Source organism: Triturus cristatus, chromosome 3_1 (assembly GCF_964204655.1).
Source record: "Triturus cristatus chromosome 3_1, aTriCri1.1, whole genome shotgun sequence".
NCBI classification, from domain to species: Eukaryota; Metazoa; Chordata; class Amphibia; order Caudata; family Salamandridae; genus Triturus; species Triturus cristatus.
The window spans coordinates 850,904,038-850,917,982 of NC_140583.1; the positions used below are offsets into that span (position 1 = coordinate 850,904,038).

Consider the following 13,945-nt stretch of genomic DNA (forward strand, 5'->3'; position numbering starts at 1 on the left):
TGACACTCGTCCTAGTTGCTCCCACGTGGGCACGCCAGCCGTGGTACACCACCTTCCTCGAACTTTCCGTGGTGCCGCATCAAAGGCTGCGGATCAAACCCGCGCATTTGACGCAGAACCATGGAGAGGTTCAGCACCCAGATCCGCAACAGCTGAACCTGGCGATCTGGCTCCTGAAGTCCTAGAGTTTGGCTATCTCAACCTGCCACCTGACTGTATGGACATCATCAAGGAGGCCAGGAGACCCACTACCAGAGCTTGCTATGCAGCCAAATGGAAACGGTTCGTCATTTATTGCGGTAATAATGACGTTAACCCGCTGGACGCATCCATCCAAAACATCATCTGTTACCTCTTACACCTATACCGATGCAATCTGGCGTACACCTCTATACGTGTCCATTTGACCGCAATCTCAGCCTATCTGCAAACCAGGCAGCACCTCTCTCTATTCAGAGTACCTGCCATCAAAGCATTCTTGGAAGGGCTCAAACGAGTCATTCCACCTAGTCACCCACCGGCTCCAATGTGGAACCTCAACTTGGTCCTCACACGCCTGATGGGTCCACCTTTTGAACCTCTACACTCATGCGAGATTCAATTCCTTACCTGGAAAGTGGCCTTCCTTGTAGCGATCACTTCCCTACGAAGAGTTAGTGAACTCCAGGCACTAACCGTTCAAGAGCCATTTATACAGGTTCACGCCAACAGGGTCGTGCTACGTACCAACCCCAAATTCATGCCCAAAGTAATATCGCAGTTCCACATGAATCAAACTATTGAACTGCCCGTTTTCTTCCAAAACCCACAAACTGTTGCAGAAAGGGCACTACATACACTAGATGTACGGAGGGCCCTCATGTACTACATCGACAGGACTAAACCCTTCAGGAAGACAAAACAACTGTTCGTTGCCTTTGCCCCACAACACAAAGGTAACGCCATCTCCAAAGCAGGGATAGCCAGATGGATAGTTAAGTGTATTCAAATCTGTTATCAAAAGGCAAAACGCACATTAACTATTCCACCACGAGCCCACTCAACACGCAAGTTGGGGGCTTCCATGGCCTTCCTAGGAAATATTCCCCTGCATGATATATGCAGAGCAGCCACATGGTCCACTACACACACATTTACAAAACACTATTGCGTAGATGTGCAGTCAAAACAGCAGGCAGCTGTAGGACAGGCTGTTCTCAAAACACTTTTTCAGACCGCTGCAGCTGGCACGGGTAGCCGCCGCCAATAGAGGGCACTGCTATGTATTCTATGCACAGATATGAATTCAGCAGCCCACATGCCTCGAACTGAATATGCTACTTACCAGTATGCATCTGTTCTTGGCATGTAGGGCTGCTGACATTCATATCGCCCTCCCTCCTCCCCGGCGCCTGTCGCAGCTGCAGCTCTCAGAATTACTGCAAGCATGGTCATCACTTTCTGTATCTACTCCATCACTGCCACAATGGCGAAAAACAATCTGAGGATGGAGAGGATGCCCATGCGCACTGTAGTCCAGGGGAGGAGTCACCTATCCAAGGATACTTCGAAGACTCTTCCAGGACAACAACGTGCAAACATCCGGACCCAACACTAGGCGGCGATCTGTGCACAGATATGAATGTCAGCAGCCCTACATGCCAAGAACAGATGCATACTGGTAAGTAGCATATTCATTTTCAAACGTATCCAATGTTTTATGGCTGATGGGTGCCATATATGTGCTAGGTACCCCCTTAGTTGATCTGGTTCGAGGTTGATTTGTGGAGAGAGTATATTTTCAAAGTAATGTCGTAATCGTAATTTTCTCATGAATTTGAATAACCTTATTTCAAGTTCCAAATGGCTGGTGTTGGTAGTGTGAACGTATGAGGTTCATTTTTGTAAGGTTTGTAGTTCAATTTCACTGAACTGTTGATTGGATATATTGATAACCAGGCTCATGTTGCTTGTTTCTTGGCTTTCTCTTTCTTTGCTCCCATAGTGCTTCTGGTGCTTGGAGTTTCTTTTTCTTTTACTCCTCCTGGGTCTCCTTTTTCTAGCTGGCTTTCCTCTAAAAAAGACTGTCCTGTAGTATGAGCTTGTGTTGTAATTGGATCGTTTGATGTAGGTGTGGTGGTCCTTGGTGGTTTGTTGGTGGTGTCACTGGTGGTAGTGGTCCTTGATGGTCTATTCATGCTATCGCTGTCTGTTGATGGTGTGACAGTATGTTGCGTATATGGTTTATTCTGTCTACGTCGGGCATAGACTTCTGCCCAGCTGTAAACTTCTCTGAGTTTATAGTCTACTGTGTCACGACGAAATTTGCGTATTTTTCTTTCATTGATTTCCTGTGAGTGTTTAGTTAGTTGTTCATTGATATCATCAAGGACTTTTGTCCATTCGTCTGCTGACATTGAGTTTGTGAGTTCATTAGTGACTGTGACTATTTCCTTGGATAATTCTTCAAGGATGGCTGACAGTTCTTCTATGATCAATAAAATTAAGTCTAAAGAACATTTATTAAGGATCGTGTACCAACGGTCCTTAAATTTTTGTGCATTTTTACAGAGGGATGGCTTCAAGGGTATTCTTAATCCACGTGGTATTCGTTGTGCTCAGTGATATTTGATTAAGGTGCTCGCGTGTAATCTTTTGTTAATCTTACGTTTTGACAAGTATAGCAGTTGTTTTATGTTTTGCTGTTTGTTTCGGTTTGTGGTAGTTTGTGATGTCTCTTCGTGTATTAGTGCATAAATCCGTGATACTTCATCTTCTTTAAATGCAAATGTTTCAGCTCGAAGATCCGTCATGCTAGATATTTCATCATATGCCATGGTTGTATTGGGTGTGCTGCGTATTTCTTGAATGAAACTGGAATGCAACTTTTTAGTATGAATACGCGCAACAACCTGAATTTTATAACGTAAAGTTTGTATGCCTCATGAGTTTTTGTGCGTGCTCCTGGGGCGGCGTTTGCATTCAAAACGTCATAGAAACAATTGGTTACTGCACTTCCTGCATGGAATTTGTCCCCCTGGGCACAACATTTGTCCTATGCTGGCTCTTTAGGTTGATGAATAAGTAAATAACTTGTTGTTAGTTGAGTTTCAATACATGTATTTTATCCATACATTGTATGTTTTCATAATAAATGATTCTTCTTCATTTGCTGTTTGATAGTACATGGACTCTCACAGCCGATGCATTTCGGGTATCATTACCCTTCGTCAGGGATTAGACCTATAATAAGGCATGAGTATCATGAAGAGCTATGCGCTAAGATATCTATGTACATCATTGTATTTGAGCTGCTTTTGTGACCCGAAATGCATCGGATGTGAGAGTCCATGTACCACTTGTCTAAGAATAGCAGAAAAGACAAATATTACTTCGCAACCATCTATTCCTCAAGTACACACACATACTGGTTGGATTTGGCACGAGGGTAAGTGAAAGGTTCAAAATGTATATTTAATCAACAAGAGATTTCACAAAAATTAAATGCACGGTTGATAATTGAACGATGAAAACAACAGACAACACCATTCACGCCGTCAGCCACGGGCCGAAAACATTGCATCCCTCATATCAACAGACAATGTATACTTTGGTAGAGAAAGAAAAGACAAATATTAATTCTTGACCATCTATTCCTCAACATTGTCTATTGATCATACAGTTCGGTTTCAAGGATCACCTTTTAAATTTAAGTTAGTAGCAAGGCCAGGCCTAATGTTCCACCAGCGGATTCTTGGGATTCGGATGGGAGCAGGGTGCTAAGGGCGTTGGCAGCTGGTGCTCTATGAAGAGGGCCACCTGAAAACACACTTCACAAGAGGACTCAGAGGTAAGTCCAAGGGGTCCCACTCGAGGGAGCAGGTCGCAAAGACCTCAGGACCATGGAGCACAGCTGGTTCGTTGGTACCCATTCCAGGCGGGCTCCGTGCAGAGCATATATGTCAGACAGGCGGCGCATGTCAAGATGTCCTCGCGGTCAGGGGCAGGCAGCTTGGAGAGGCAATTTTGGGACAGCTAGGCCACTCACAAAGTGGTTCTCGGGCGTCTCCACATTCCTCGATGGGTTCTTGCTTCCTGGGCAGTTGGAGTCCGAATTGGAATCTTCGTCTCGGTGAATGCTGCAGAGTGCCCGGTACCCTGGGATTTGGTGTAGCATGGCTCTGGTAAAGCCTGGTGTCTACAAACTTGGAGAGGAGACAGATTTGATTCTGTGGAGCTAGTGTAGCACTTTTCGGTCTGGTACTGTGTCAGAGTCACCGGGGAGCAGCAAGTCGAGAAACTGGATTCTGCAGGTTCAGTGCCTGCCGACAGCAGGGGATTAGTACCTCTACTACAAGGGAGTTCTTCGGCAATTTGTCAAAGGCTGGAGCTGCTATGGGGTTGGTGGAGGTCTCACAGTTGCAGGACAAGACAGCATAACACGACAGTCGAGTTCTTAAGGCACCAGGCAGGGTTTGGTGCCAATTTTCTGCAGCAGGGCTTCAGTCTTCGGGTCAACAGCTTCCCTTTGTCCTTATCTTCTTTGTGCCATCGAATCTGAGTTCAGGGTCCAGGGATGCCACCTAAATACTACATTTAGGGGCATTATATGGGGTGACAGGAAGTAGGTAGCCAATGGGCAACCTATCTTTAGGGTGTCTACACCCTTCCTGTGGGAAGGGGCACTACAATGACCCAAATTGTATAATTCCCCTCTCAAGCCAAGATGGAGGAAAATGAAAAGTGGGCTCCACATCACCTGCTCCACCTTAGGGGTGGTGCTAGCTGAATAGGGACAATCTTCCTAATTTAACTAATTTTCCCGCCTGTCCTCTCACCAAATGTGAAGCAGAACAGGGATATTGGCATCCTCCACTATCTGGAGATGTGTGGGCCACATTTCAAAGGCATCATCGCCTTAGACGTTTCCTGCCTTGGAATGCCTTACCTGCCTTGAGGAGGTGTGAAGCACCTCTCCCCAGAGCAGGCTTTGTTTCTGGCCTCTGACAGTGCTGGCTCTCACCCCATAGGTCAGAAACCTGCCTGGTGGTGTCAGGCTGGCTAGGACTAGTCAGAGCCCACACCAGTGCTTTGTAGGTTTTCAGTTGACCCTCTGAAGGGTTTCCTGTATGCATTTATTAATAAATCCAATACTGACATCAGTGAGGATTTATTAAGACAAGATGTTTGGCACCAAACATCTTAGGGTACAGTGATGCCATCATGGAGCTAGGGAACTCGTAATGACAAGTATCCAGCCCATGTGCACTCTATGGCTTCCCTATGCTTTTACAATATCCAAGAATGGCACAGATATTGCAAGGTCATATCTGCTCATAAGATAAGACCACTCATGGGAGATATAAGGCTATAAGGCCTGCAGTAGGGATGACTTACCTATGCCTCATGCATTGTATGGGGGCATGGCAGACAGAGCTGTGTACCCTGTCGACTCTTCAGTTTTCTCTTTACCAAGACACGGAGTCTGCAATGGCAGTTTGCATGGCCTTGGTAAGGGGTCTCTGGAGTGGCACAATTTGTGCTGCAGCCCCAGCGAACCCTCTTCGGTCCCAGTGTTCCCACAGCTGGTCGCTCCTCACCTCCTGCTGCCTGCCGCAAACGGACGCCTCCTGCTGCCTGCTACACCGCGACTGCTCCTGCTGCCTGACACTCGCTCCCCTGTGCTTCCACTTCCTCTGCCCCACTGCCGCTGACCTTCTCCTACGGTAGGTGCTGACGCCCTCCCTCACTCGCGCCTTTTTTTCCCGCCGCTGCCCCGGGTCCGCTCCTTCCTTCCTGCCGCTGAACCCAGATCCCGCCCCCACTCACTGCCCATTGGTCCCCCGCCTCCCAGCTGACCCCCCCTCCCGGCTCCTTACTTATGACGCCCCCTGAGCGACCGCGCGCAGCGGGAGCGCCAAATGAGTGCCGAAGGTGCGCCAAAGATAAGCCCGTCTGCCCCCGTTCGCGCCTGGACCGCGCCCAGCGCCAGACCCCCTGGCCCCCACGCCCGCCAGCCCCCCCGCAGGACCTACGATGCCGCCACACTCATCGCACTCAACACCGTTCGAGCCCCCTGATGCTACCGAGCATCCCCACGACGCACCCATGGACCCTTCATCTGCCGAGCCTGCAATTTCTCCTGCCTCCGAACCGGCTCCGCGCCCACCAAGACGGACAACACCAACCACCTCAAGTGCATCCTGCTCAACAGACACGCCGTGGAACTCTGGAACCTCCTCGACACCGCTTCTCCAGACGTCGCCTTCCTCACGGAAACCTGGATGAACGCCTCCTCAGCCCCCGACATCGCCATAGCCATCCCGGACGGCTACAAGATCATCAGGAGGGATCGCGTCAACCAGACCGGAGGGGGCATCGCCATCGTACACAAAAGCACCATTCGCATCTCGACTAACTCCATTGACGCATTCAACGCCGCAGAGTACCTGCACTTCCAGATTCACACCGACCCCAAGACTACCCTCAGAGGCACCCTCATCTACAGACCCCCGGGACCACGCGCACAGTTCTGCAAAGACATCACGGACTTCATCAGCCCACACGCCCTCCCATCCACAGACTACATCCTCCTCGGGGACCTCAACTTCCACCTGGAGAACAACAACGACCGCAACACCACCGCCCTGCTGGACAACCTCGCTAACCTCGGACTCAAGCAACTGGTCAACACCCCCACCCACTACGCCGGCCACACGCTCGACCCTGTCTTCTCATCCAGCAAGCACATCACCTTCAGCCACTCCACAGGACTTCACTGGACCGACCACAGCTGCGTCCACTTCAGCTTCAGAAAGAACACGGCCCACCACCACCCGAAGCAGGTTCCCCACAGAAACTGGAGCAAGATCACCGCCGACCAGCTTGCCACCTCCCTCAGCCAGAACCCACCTGTCAGCACAACGGACCCCAACACAGCAGCCCACAACTTCTCGCAGTGGCTGACCTCCTGTGCCGACGACCTCGCCCCACTGAAGAACCCACTCACCAGGCCCAGAAGCAAGAAGGCCCCCCTGGTTCACCAACGAACTCAAGGACTCCAAGAAGGCCTGCCGCACCCTCGAAGGGAGATATTTGAAATTGCTATTAAGATGTGATTGAGTCAGGGGAGGCTTGAGCTTTTTTATGAATTTTACTAAAGTTGCCTTTAAGATAATTCTTTGTCTTAGATTGTTAAACAGGCTGAACATTTGTAATATTCTGTGATCTATTAATCAATTATTTGTGTTGTAATATAATATCATGTTTTTAATCTGGTTGCAATAAAAAAAAAAAAAAAGAGAAGGCCTGGCTCCTCGACAAGACCGCCGACAACATGATCGCCCTCAAAATCGCCACCCGCAGACATCACCAGCTCATCCGCACCACCAAGAAGAAATCTCTGAATGAACGACTGGACAAGAACGCCCATGACAGCAAGGAGCTCTTCAACATCGTCAAGGAGTTCTCCAACCCAGGCACCGGCAACAACGACATCACTCCATCACAGGACCTCTGCGATTCCCTCGCCTCGTACTTCCACCGCAAGATCGCCGACATCCACAACAGTTTCGGCGCTCCACCCCCGCACTCATGGGCCGAACCTACGCTCCCCGCCGCCACCCTTCAGACATGGACCGAGGTAACCCCCGAAGACACAAGCCGCATGATGAACACCATCCACTCCGGATCTCCTACCGACCCATGCCCCCACCATGTCTTCAACAAGGCAACCTCCACCATCGCACCCCACCTCCGAGACATCATCAACACCTCCTTCGACACAGCCACCTTCCCGGAAAGCTGGAAGCACGCCGAGCTCAGCGCTCTGCTGAAGAAACCAACAGCGGACCCAACTGACCTCAAGAACTTCCGCCCCATCTCGCTCCTTCCTTTCCCTGCCAAGGTCATCGAGAAGGTCGTCAACAAGCAACTGTCCGCCTTCCTCGAGACGAACGGATCCGTCGACCCATCGCAGTCCGGGTTCAGAGCCAACCACAGCACCAAGACCGCCCTCATCGCAGCCACCGACGACATCCGAGCCCTGCTCGTCCACGGTGAAACAGCGGCACTCATCCTCCTAGACCTCTCCGCGGCATTTGACACTGTATGCCACCGCACCCTAGTCCAACGCCTCAATGACACCGGCATCCAAGGGAAGGCTCTGGAATGGATCATCTCATACCTCGCCGGCAGAACACAGAGAGTACGCCTCCCCCCGTTTCGCTCTGAGGCCACCAAAGTCATCTGCGGCGTCCCGCAGGGATCATCACTCAGCCCCACCCTCTTCAACATCTACATGAAACCCCTCGCTGCCATCGCACGCCAACACAACCTCAACATCATTTCTTACGCCGATGACACCTAGCTGATCCTCTCCCTCACCAAAGACCCCGACACCGCCAAAGCCAGCCTACACGAAGGGATGAAAGACGTGGCCGAATGGATGAACATCAGCCGCCTGAAATTGAACACGGACAAGACAGAAGTCCTCATCCTGGGACCATCGCCCTCCGCATGGGACGACTCCTGGTGGCCCCCTGCCCTAGGCACCGCACCCAAGCCAACGGACCACGCACGCAACTTGGGCTTCATCCTGGACTCCTCCCTATCGTTGACCAGACAAGTCAACGCCGTCTCCTCATCTTGCTTCCACACCCTCCGCATGCTCCGCAAGATCTTCCGTTGGATCCCGGCCGACACCAGGAAGACAGTCACCTAGGCCCTCGTCACCAGCTGACTTGACTACGGAAACGCCAAGCTCCAAAAAAGACTTCAGCGTATCCAGAACGCCTCCGCCCGACTCATCCTTGACGTCCCCCGACGCAGCCACATCTCGAGCCACCTGAGAAACCTGCACTGGCTCCCGGTCAACAAGAGGATCACGTTCAGACTCCTCACCCACGCACACAAATCCCTCCACAATATGGGCCCAAGGTACCTCAACGACCGCCTGACCTTCTACATGCCCTCCCGCCAGCTACGATCCGCTAACCTCGCCGTCGTCCCTCGCATCCAGAGAGCCACCGCCGGAGGAAGATCCTTCTCATACCTGGCGGCTAAGACATGGAATTCCCTGCCCGTCCACCTGCGGCTGACCCAGGACCACCTCGCCTTCAGGAAACAGCTCAAGACCTGGCTGTTCGAGCAGTAGCATACCCCCTCCCCCAAGCGCCTTGAGACCCTTCCGGGTGAGTAGCGCGCGTTATAAGTTCCATGATTGATTCATTGATGTCCTAGGTACCAGGGGTATCATTTACTAGGGACTTACAGGGGTTGTTGAAGTTGTGCCAATCGTTGAACAGTTTTGGTAAGCAGGGATCCAGTGCAATTTCAATTGGAAATCACATCATACACCAGGCCAAAAGTAGGGGCTAACCATTGTCAAAAGAGGCACTTTCCTACAGTGGGTCAACATTTTGAACTGGCGTCTTTTCTGTTTCTGGAGTTAGTGTAGCTTCTTGAGGAGGGGTATAATGTGGGTCTGTCTGGTGGAGGTCAAGGATGAGTCTTGCGGCTGAGTTTTGTATTGTTTGTAGTCTCTTTAGGAGGCATGACATACAGCGATTTATAAGTAGAGTGTGTTCCTGTAGACCAGCCTTCTGGTGACAAGGGCCTGAGAGGCTGTCCTTCTGGTGTTGACTGGTAGCCATCTGAAGATCTTTCAGAGCATGCGTAGGGTGTTAAAGCACGAAGATGAGACTGTGTTTACCTGTTTCTTCATGGATAGATTTCTGTTCAGGTTGATGCAGAGGTTTCGGGCGCTGTCTGGCGGGGTAAAGAAAGGGTTGAATTCAGCAGGTCACCATGCGTCATTCCATGGCGAGGTGTTGTTCCTAAAGATAAGTGCTTCCGTCTTGTCTGTGTTAAGTTTAAGACAGCTGACCGTGTTTTTTCATATAGTTTTAATGATTCGGGAAGAGGTCATGCTGTATGAATGAATAACTGCAAATGGGACTGTAATAATCGATGGACAGATGATTTATGATCTTTTATTGGAATTTTAGGAACGGAATGGGATCCAAGTTATGATCATTAGAATCACAATGAACATACATTATTTATTCTAATTGGCTGGCTATACGATTTGGTGGTATCTTTCAACAGGTCTTTTTTGGGTTGTATCATGGTCCAAGATAACTTTTGAAGTATTATTTAAATCATAGTAGCACTATGAACATTGCTATATGTGGAATTTGTTGCTCGCATCTGCATTTGAGGAATACAGATAGTTTCCCTTTGTAGTTTAAGCATTTGGGGCTCCCTTCTCGTATATGTTCACGATTCTGGATAGGTTTGTTCGAATTGTGATGTTTCCTGTGTTCATCTATGTATTTAGGGTGATTTGTTGAGTTATAGGGTGATCATGGTTTATGTAGTCAAATGAAGGCATGTTATTATGTAACCTTGTAGACATTGATTACGCGGGGGGACACTATTTATGAGCTATGGCCTCCTATGTATCAAATTTGAGCATTTCCTTGTTAGTTTGTTTTTTGGGATTGGCATTATGGTATGTGTTGGTAATAGGTTTGCTATCTCTACGTCTTGACACAATATACAGCATTTGTTTGTGGTGATAGATTGGTGTAATATGACGTATTTTTAATCACACTTTTCATCTTCTTTTCCACAAGGTGTAACAGGTGAATGTTTTACATATTCAATTTTATTACTCATTTTATCTTATAAATGTCTTTGATTTGTGTTTTCTTCTTTTGCATGTGCCACTACATCAGCCTTGAGAATGTCCTATGTTTGAGATGGAACATGTGTCCTCTGCAGTGTCTACGAAATATCACCTTTGTAACATTTGTAGGCTGAAGTGTCTACAAAATATCATTGTAACATCTGTAGTTGGTTTGAATTGTACTGAGAAGTAAACATATTACCTATACCTATACTATATACTACATGAAGTTTTGGATGATTTTCTTTCTTAACATTGTAAAATGAGAGAATATTGTTCCCCATGAGACTGGTTCATCAACCATTGTTAGGGGGGGTTACAGTAAAAGTTTACACTTAGAGTGCTCCGCATTCAAATATTTTAGCAAGTGGTTTGTGCTATGATCAGTGTTCTCGGAGGTCTAGCTGGGACACATTGTGGCAACAGATGCAACAACAGCGCTTTGAGCAACAAGGATGTTTTCTACTGCAATGCTCTGAATACAGGGATGTGCGACATTTCTACCTCTGATGCCTTTCTTTGTACAAAGCTGTAGTGCTGGCTTTAATGGAATATCCTTGACTGTCAACCATCAGACAAGATCCCTGAACGCAAAAGTAGATGAACTCAGCAGAAGCCATCTAGCTGCACATGAGTGGCATTTTCTCCCTGGGGTAGTTCAAGGTGTCTCTCCCCAGTGGGATGTGTCTTGGTTAGATCTGTTCACTGCTGCTGAGAATTGTTGACCCTTTTGCGCTCTAGACTTTCGACTTCAAGTTTCCTTGGGAGACATGTTTCACCTTTCTCTGGACTTTAGTCTTCTTTATGCGTTCCATACTCTGCTGTTACCTGATCCTGAAGAAGGTCAGGAGGGACAGGTCTCACCAGATCTTCAAAACCCCCAGACTGGCTCAGAGGGTCTAGTACTTGAAGCTGTTGAGTCTGGGCATTTGCCGTCCATTTTACCTATTTTTTGGGGGGTGACGATATCCAGATATTAACAGCTCTGTGGCTATTTGCTGTGAATTTGAAGGTTCAAAGATGGTAAATGATGTTGGTTGGAACCTCTGGCAGCGTGGGAAGGTGCTTTTCTCGTTCCCTGTACAAGTGACATTGAAAGGGTGTATGCTACCTCATAGTTGGATTGGATTCTGTTGTTCCCTATACATTTGTGACAGTGTATGGTTGAATGAAGTAACCATTGTTGTAGACCTTCGGTTCCAAGTATCTTGTGACATTGACTTGGTGAATCGAAAGACCCACAGTAATACAGATTCTATCGCTCCACCTACGTATGTGATGAAAGTAGAGTTTTTTTGTGTGCCTCATTTATGTATTGATGCTTATTGCCTTATTTCAGGAGAATGTTCCCAGGAAAGTAGTTTGATGTTTATTATCTATTGTTAGTACGTTCTTGTGGATGGTTACTTGGTTGGTTGGGTGTTGCCTGTTGTTGCACTTTACCCTTGTGTGTGTGCGCAAGTAAAAAGGGACAGTGTGTGCCATACTGTGAGCTCCATTGCCTGTGTGGTTCTGGTGCTGGAGTGTGGATAAAGTGGGTGCGGTATGAAAGGTATGAAATAACCTATGGGTGGGTGTGTGTGTCTGTCTCTTGTACATGACAGCTCCTCTGTGCTGGTCTAGAGAGCTTTGGGCAACTAGTTTCTGTGTGCGTCTAAGAAGTGAAGCATATTGACGAAACCAACAGACATTTTGTGCTTCTTCGTTTAGTCCCGCAGCATTATTACACTTTTCTTGGTATTCTACATAAAGCCTAGGCTTTGGATAAGTCAACAAGCCAAAACAAAGTGTGCCGTTCGTATATTTACTTAATATCTCATCATTTTGTTTCTCTTTGTAGTATGTTTTTGTAACTTCAGTGCATGCTCTTTGCTTTGTAGGAGCATTCGAGGATGAAGATATCATTCACGTTGAAGGATCTGTGAACCCTGTTCGTGACATTGAGATAATACATGAGGAACTTCGCCTTAAGGATGAAGAAATGATCGGGCCCATAATAGAGAAGCTCGAAAAAGTCGCAGTCCGAGGAGGGGATAAGAAATTAAAACCTGAATATGTAAGTTGAATGTTGATGTTTTCCCGCCGTCTTTGTCAGTAGCATCCACAAGCCAATTTATTTCTACATTCATTTTAACAAGGTTGAATATCAAGTAAGTTCATTATTTTATGTGTTTTAATGTGATTCGTGGTCAAAGGGCACCTGCACTAAAAAATCATTAGTGGAACTGCCTTCTCTGGTGCTGACCTAAGGTGACAGTGACAGGCTAATGAAAGTGCTTCTCCTATGCCTCGTTCAACGGAGTGATGGGCAGATTGTGTTATGAGGTGGCCCATGTTGATGCATAGGATTACGCAGTGTCAAAGCAGAGAATATTTATAGTGAGTTACATTCATAAGCAAACTCTAAGATTATAGAATGTCTCCTTAGAGAATTGATTAACACAATACTTTTATGAGTAGGAAGATGATTCTTACCGGCAAAATATATTAAAGCACTCTAGTCTGGTGGATTGTGCCCACTTACAGAAATCACATGTGAGCAACCAGTCGTTGATCTGGGACAGCGTACCATGCACAGAAGAGTAAAAGGAGGAATACTTGGTGCATGGATGGCACTAGTGCCACAAATTCAGAGTAGATTGCTCCATAATGTACAAGTACGCTCCAGATGTTGCCATCCCTGGATGAGGCACAGAGCTGGATTGATCTAGAGATAGGTATCAAAAGCCACCCCTAAATAATAATAGTAGAGAGTTTGTGTGTTACTTGTAGCAATTAGATTGTATAAAACTGGTAATATCACTGTTTGGACCATGTAGGTTGATGTATGTTAGCAGAGTACCTCCTATTGCTGTGTGTGGTACAAGATAACGGTCTTCACCGTTGGCTACTTTATGGTTATGTTGAACTGCCACCTGCTATTTTCATAGTATCACCCACACAATTGGGAAGAGTAAGAGAAAATGTAGAAATGCATGGCCCAACGAGGGGAGACTGTAGCCTGAGCTGTGGAGGAAAGATCTCTGTTAATGCTGTGTTGCAGCAAAATGCTATTCATGGGGGAATATGCCCCTGGTCCCACTTATTGAGGGGGTGGGGGAGGGGCGCGAGACTGTAAAGAACACTGGCCAAAATGTTGAGACCTGTTTGGGCATCCCAGAAAGTGGTAGGAATAGAAAGGAGGATGTCACATGAGCCCATGTCACAAATGAGATTTTCAGTGCATTTATCAGGCTTTGCACTGGTAAGGAGAATCAGGTCCACAACAGAGATGAC

General features: G+C 47.7%; 1 protein-coding gene across 2 annotated transcripts in view; it reads left to right on the top strand.

The window, feature by feature from the left end:
* OLA1 (Obg like ATPase 1) overlaps nucleotides 1-13,945 on the top strand; it is a 606,204-nt gene that overhangs the window by 327,030 nt on the left and 265,229 nt on the right. For both annotated transcript variants that reach the window (XM_085645270.1, XM_085645268.1), the window contains exon 5: nucleotides 12,550-12,725. In XM_085645270.1, coding sequence (XP_085501396.1) covers nucleotides 12,550-12,725 — 176 coding nt within the window. The remainder of the gene's footprint in view (nucleotides 1-12,549; nucleotides 12,726-13,945) is intronic.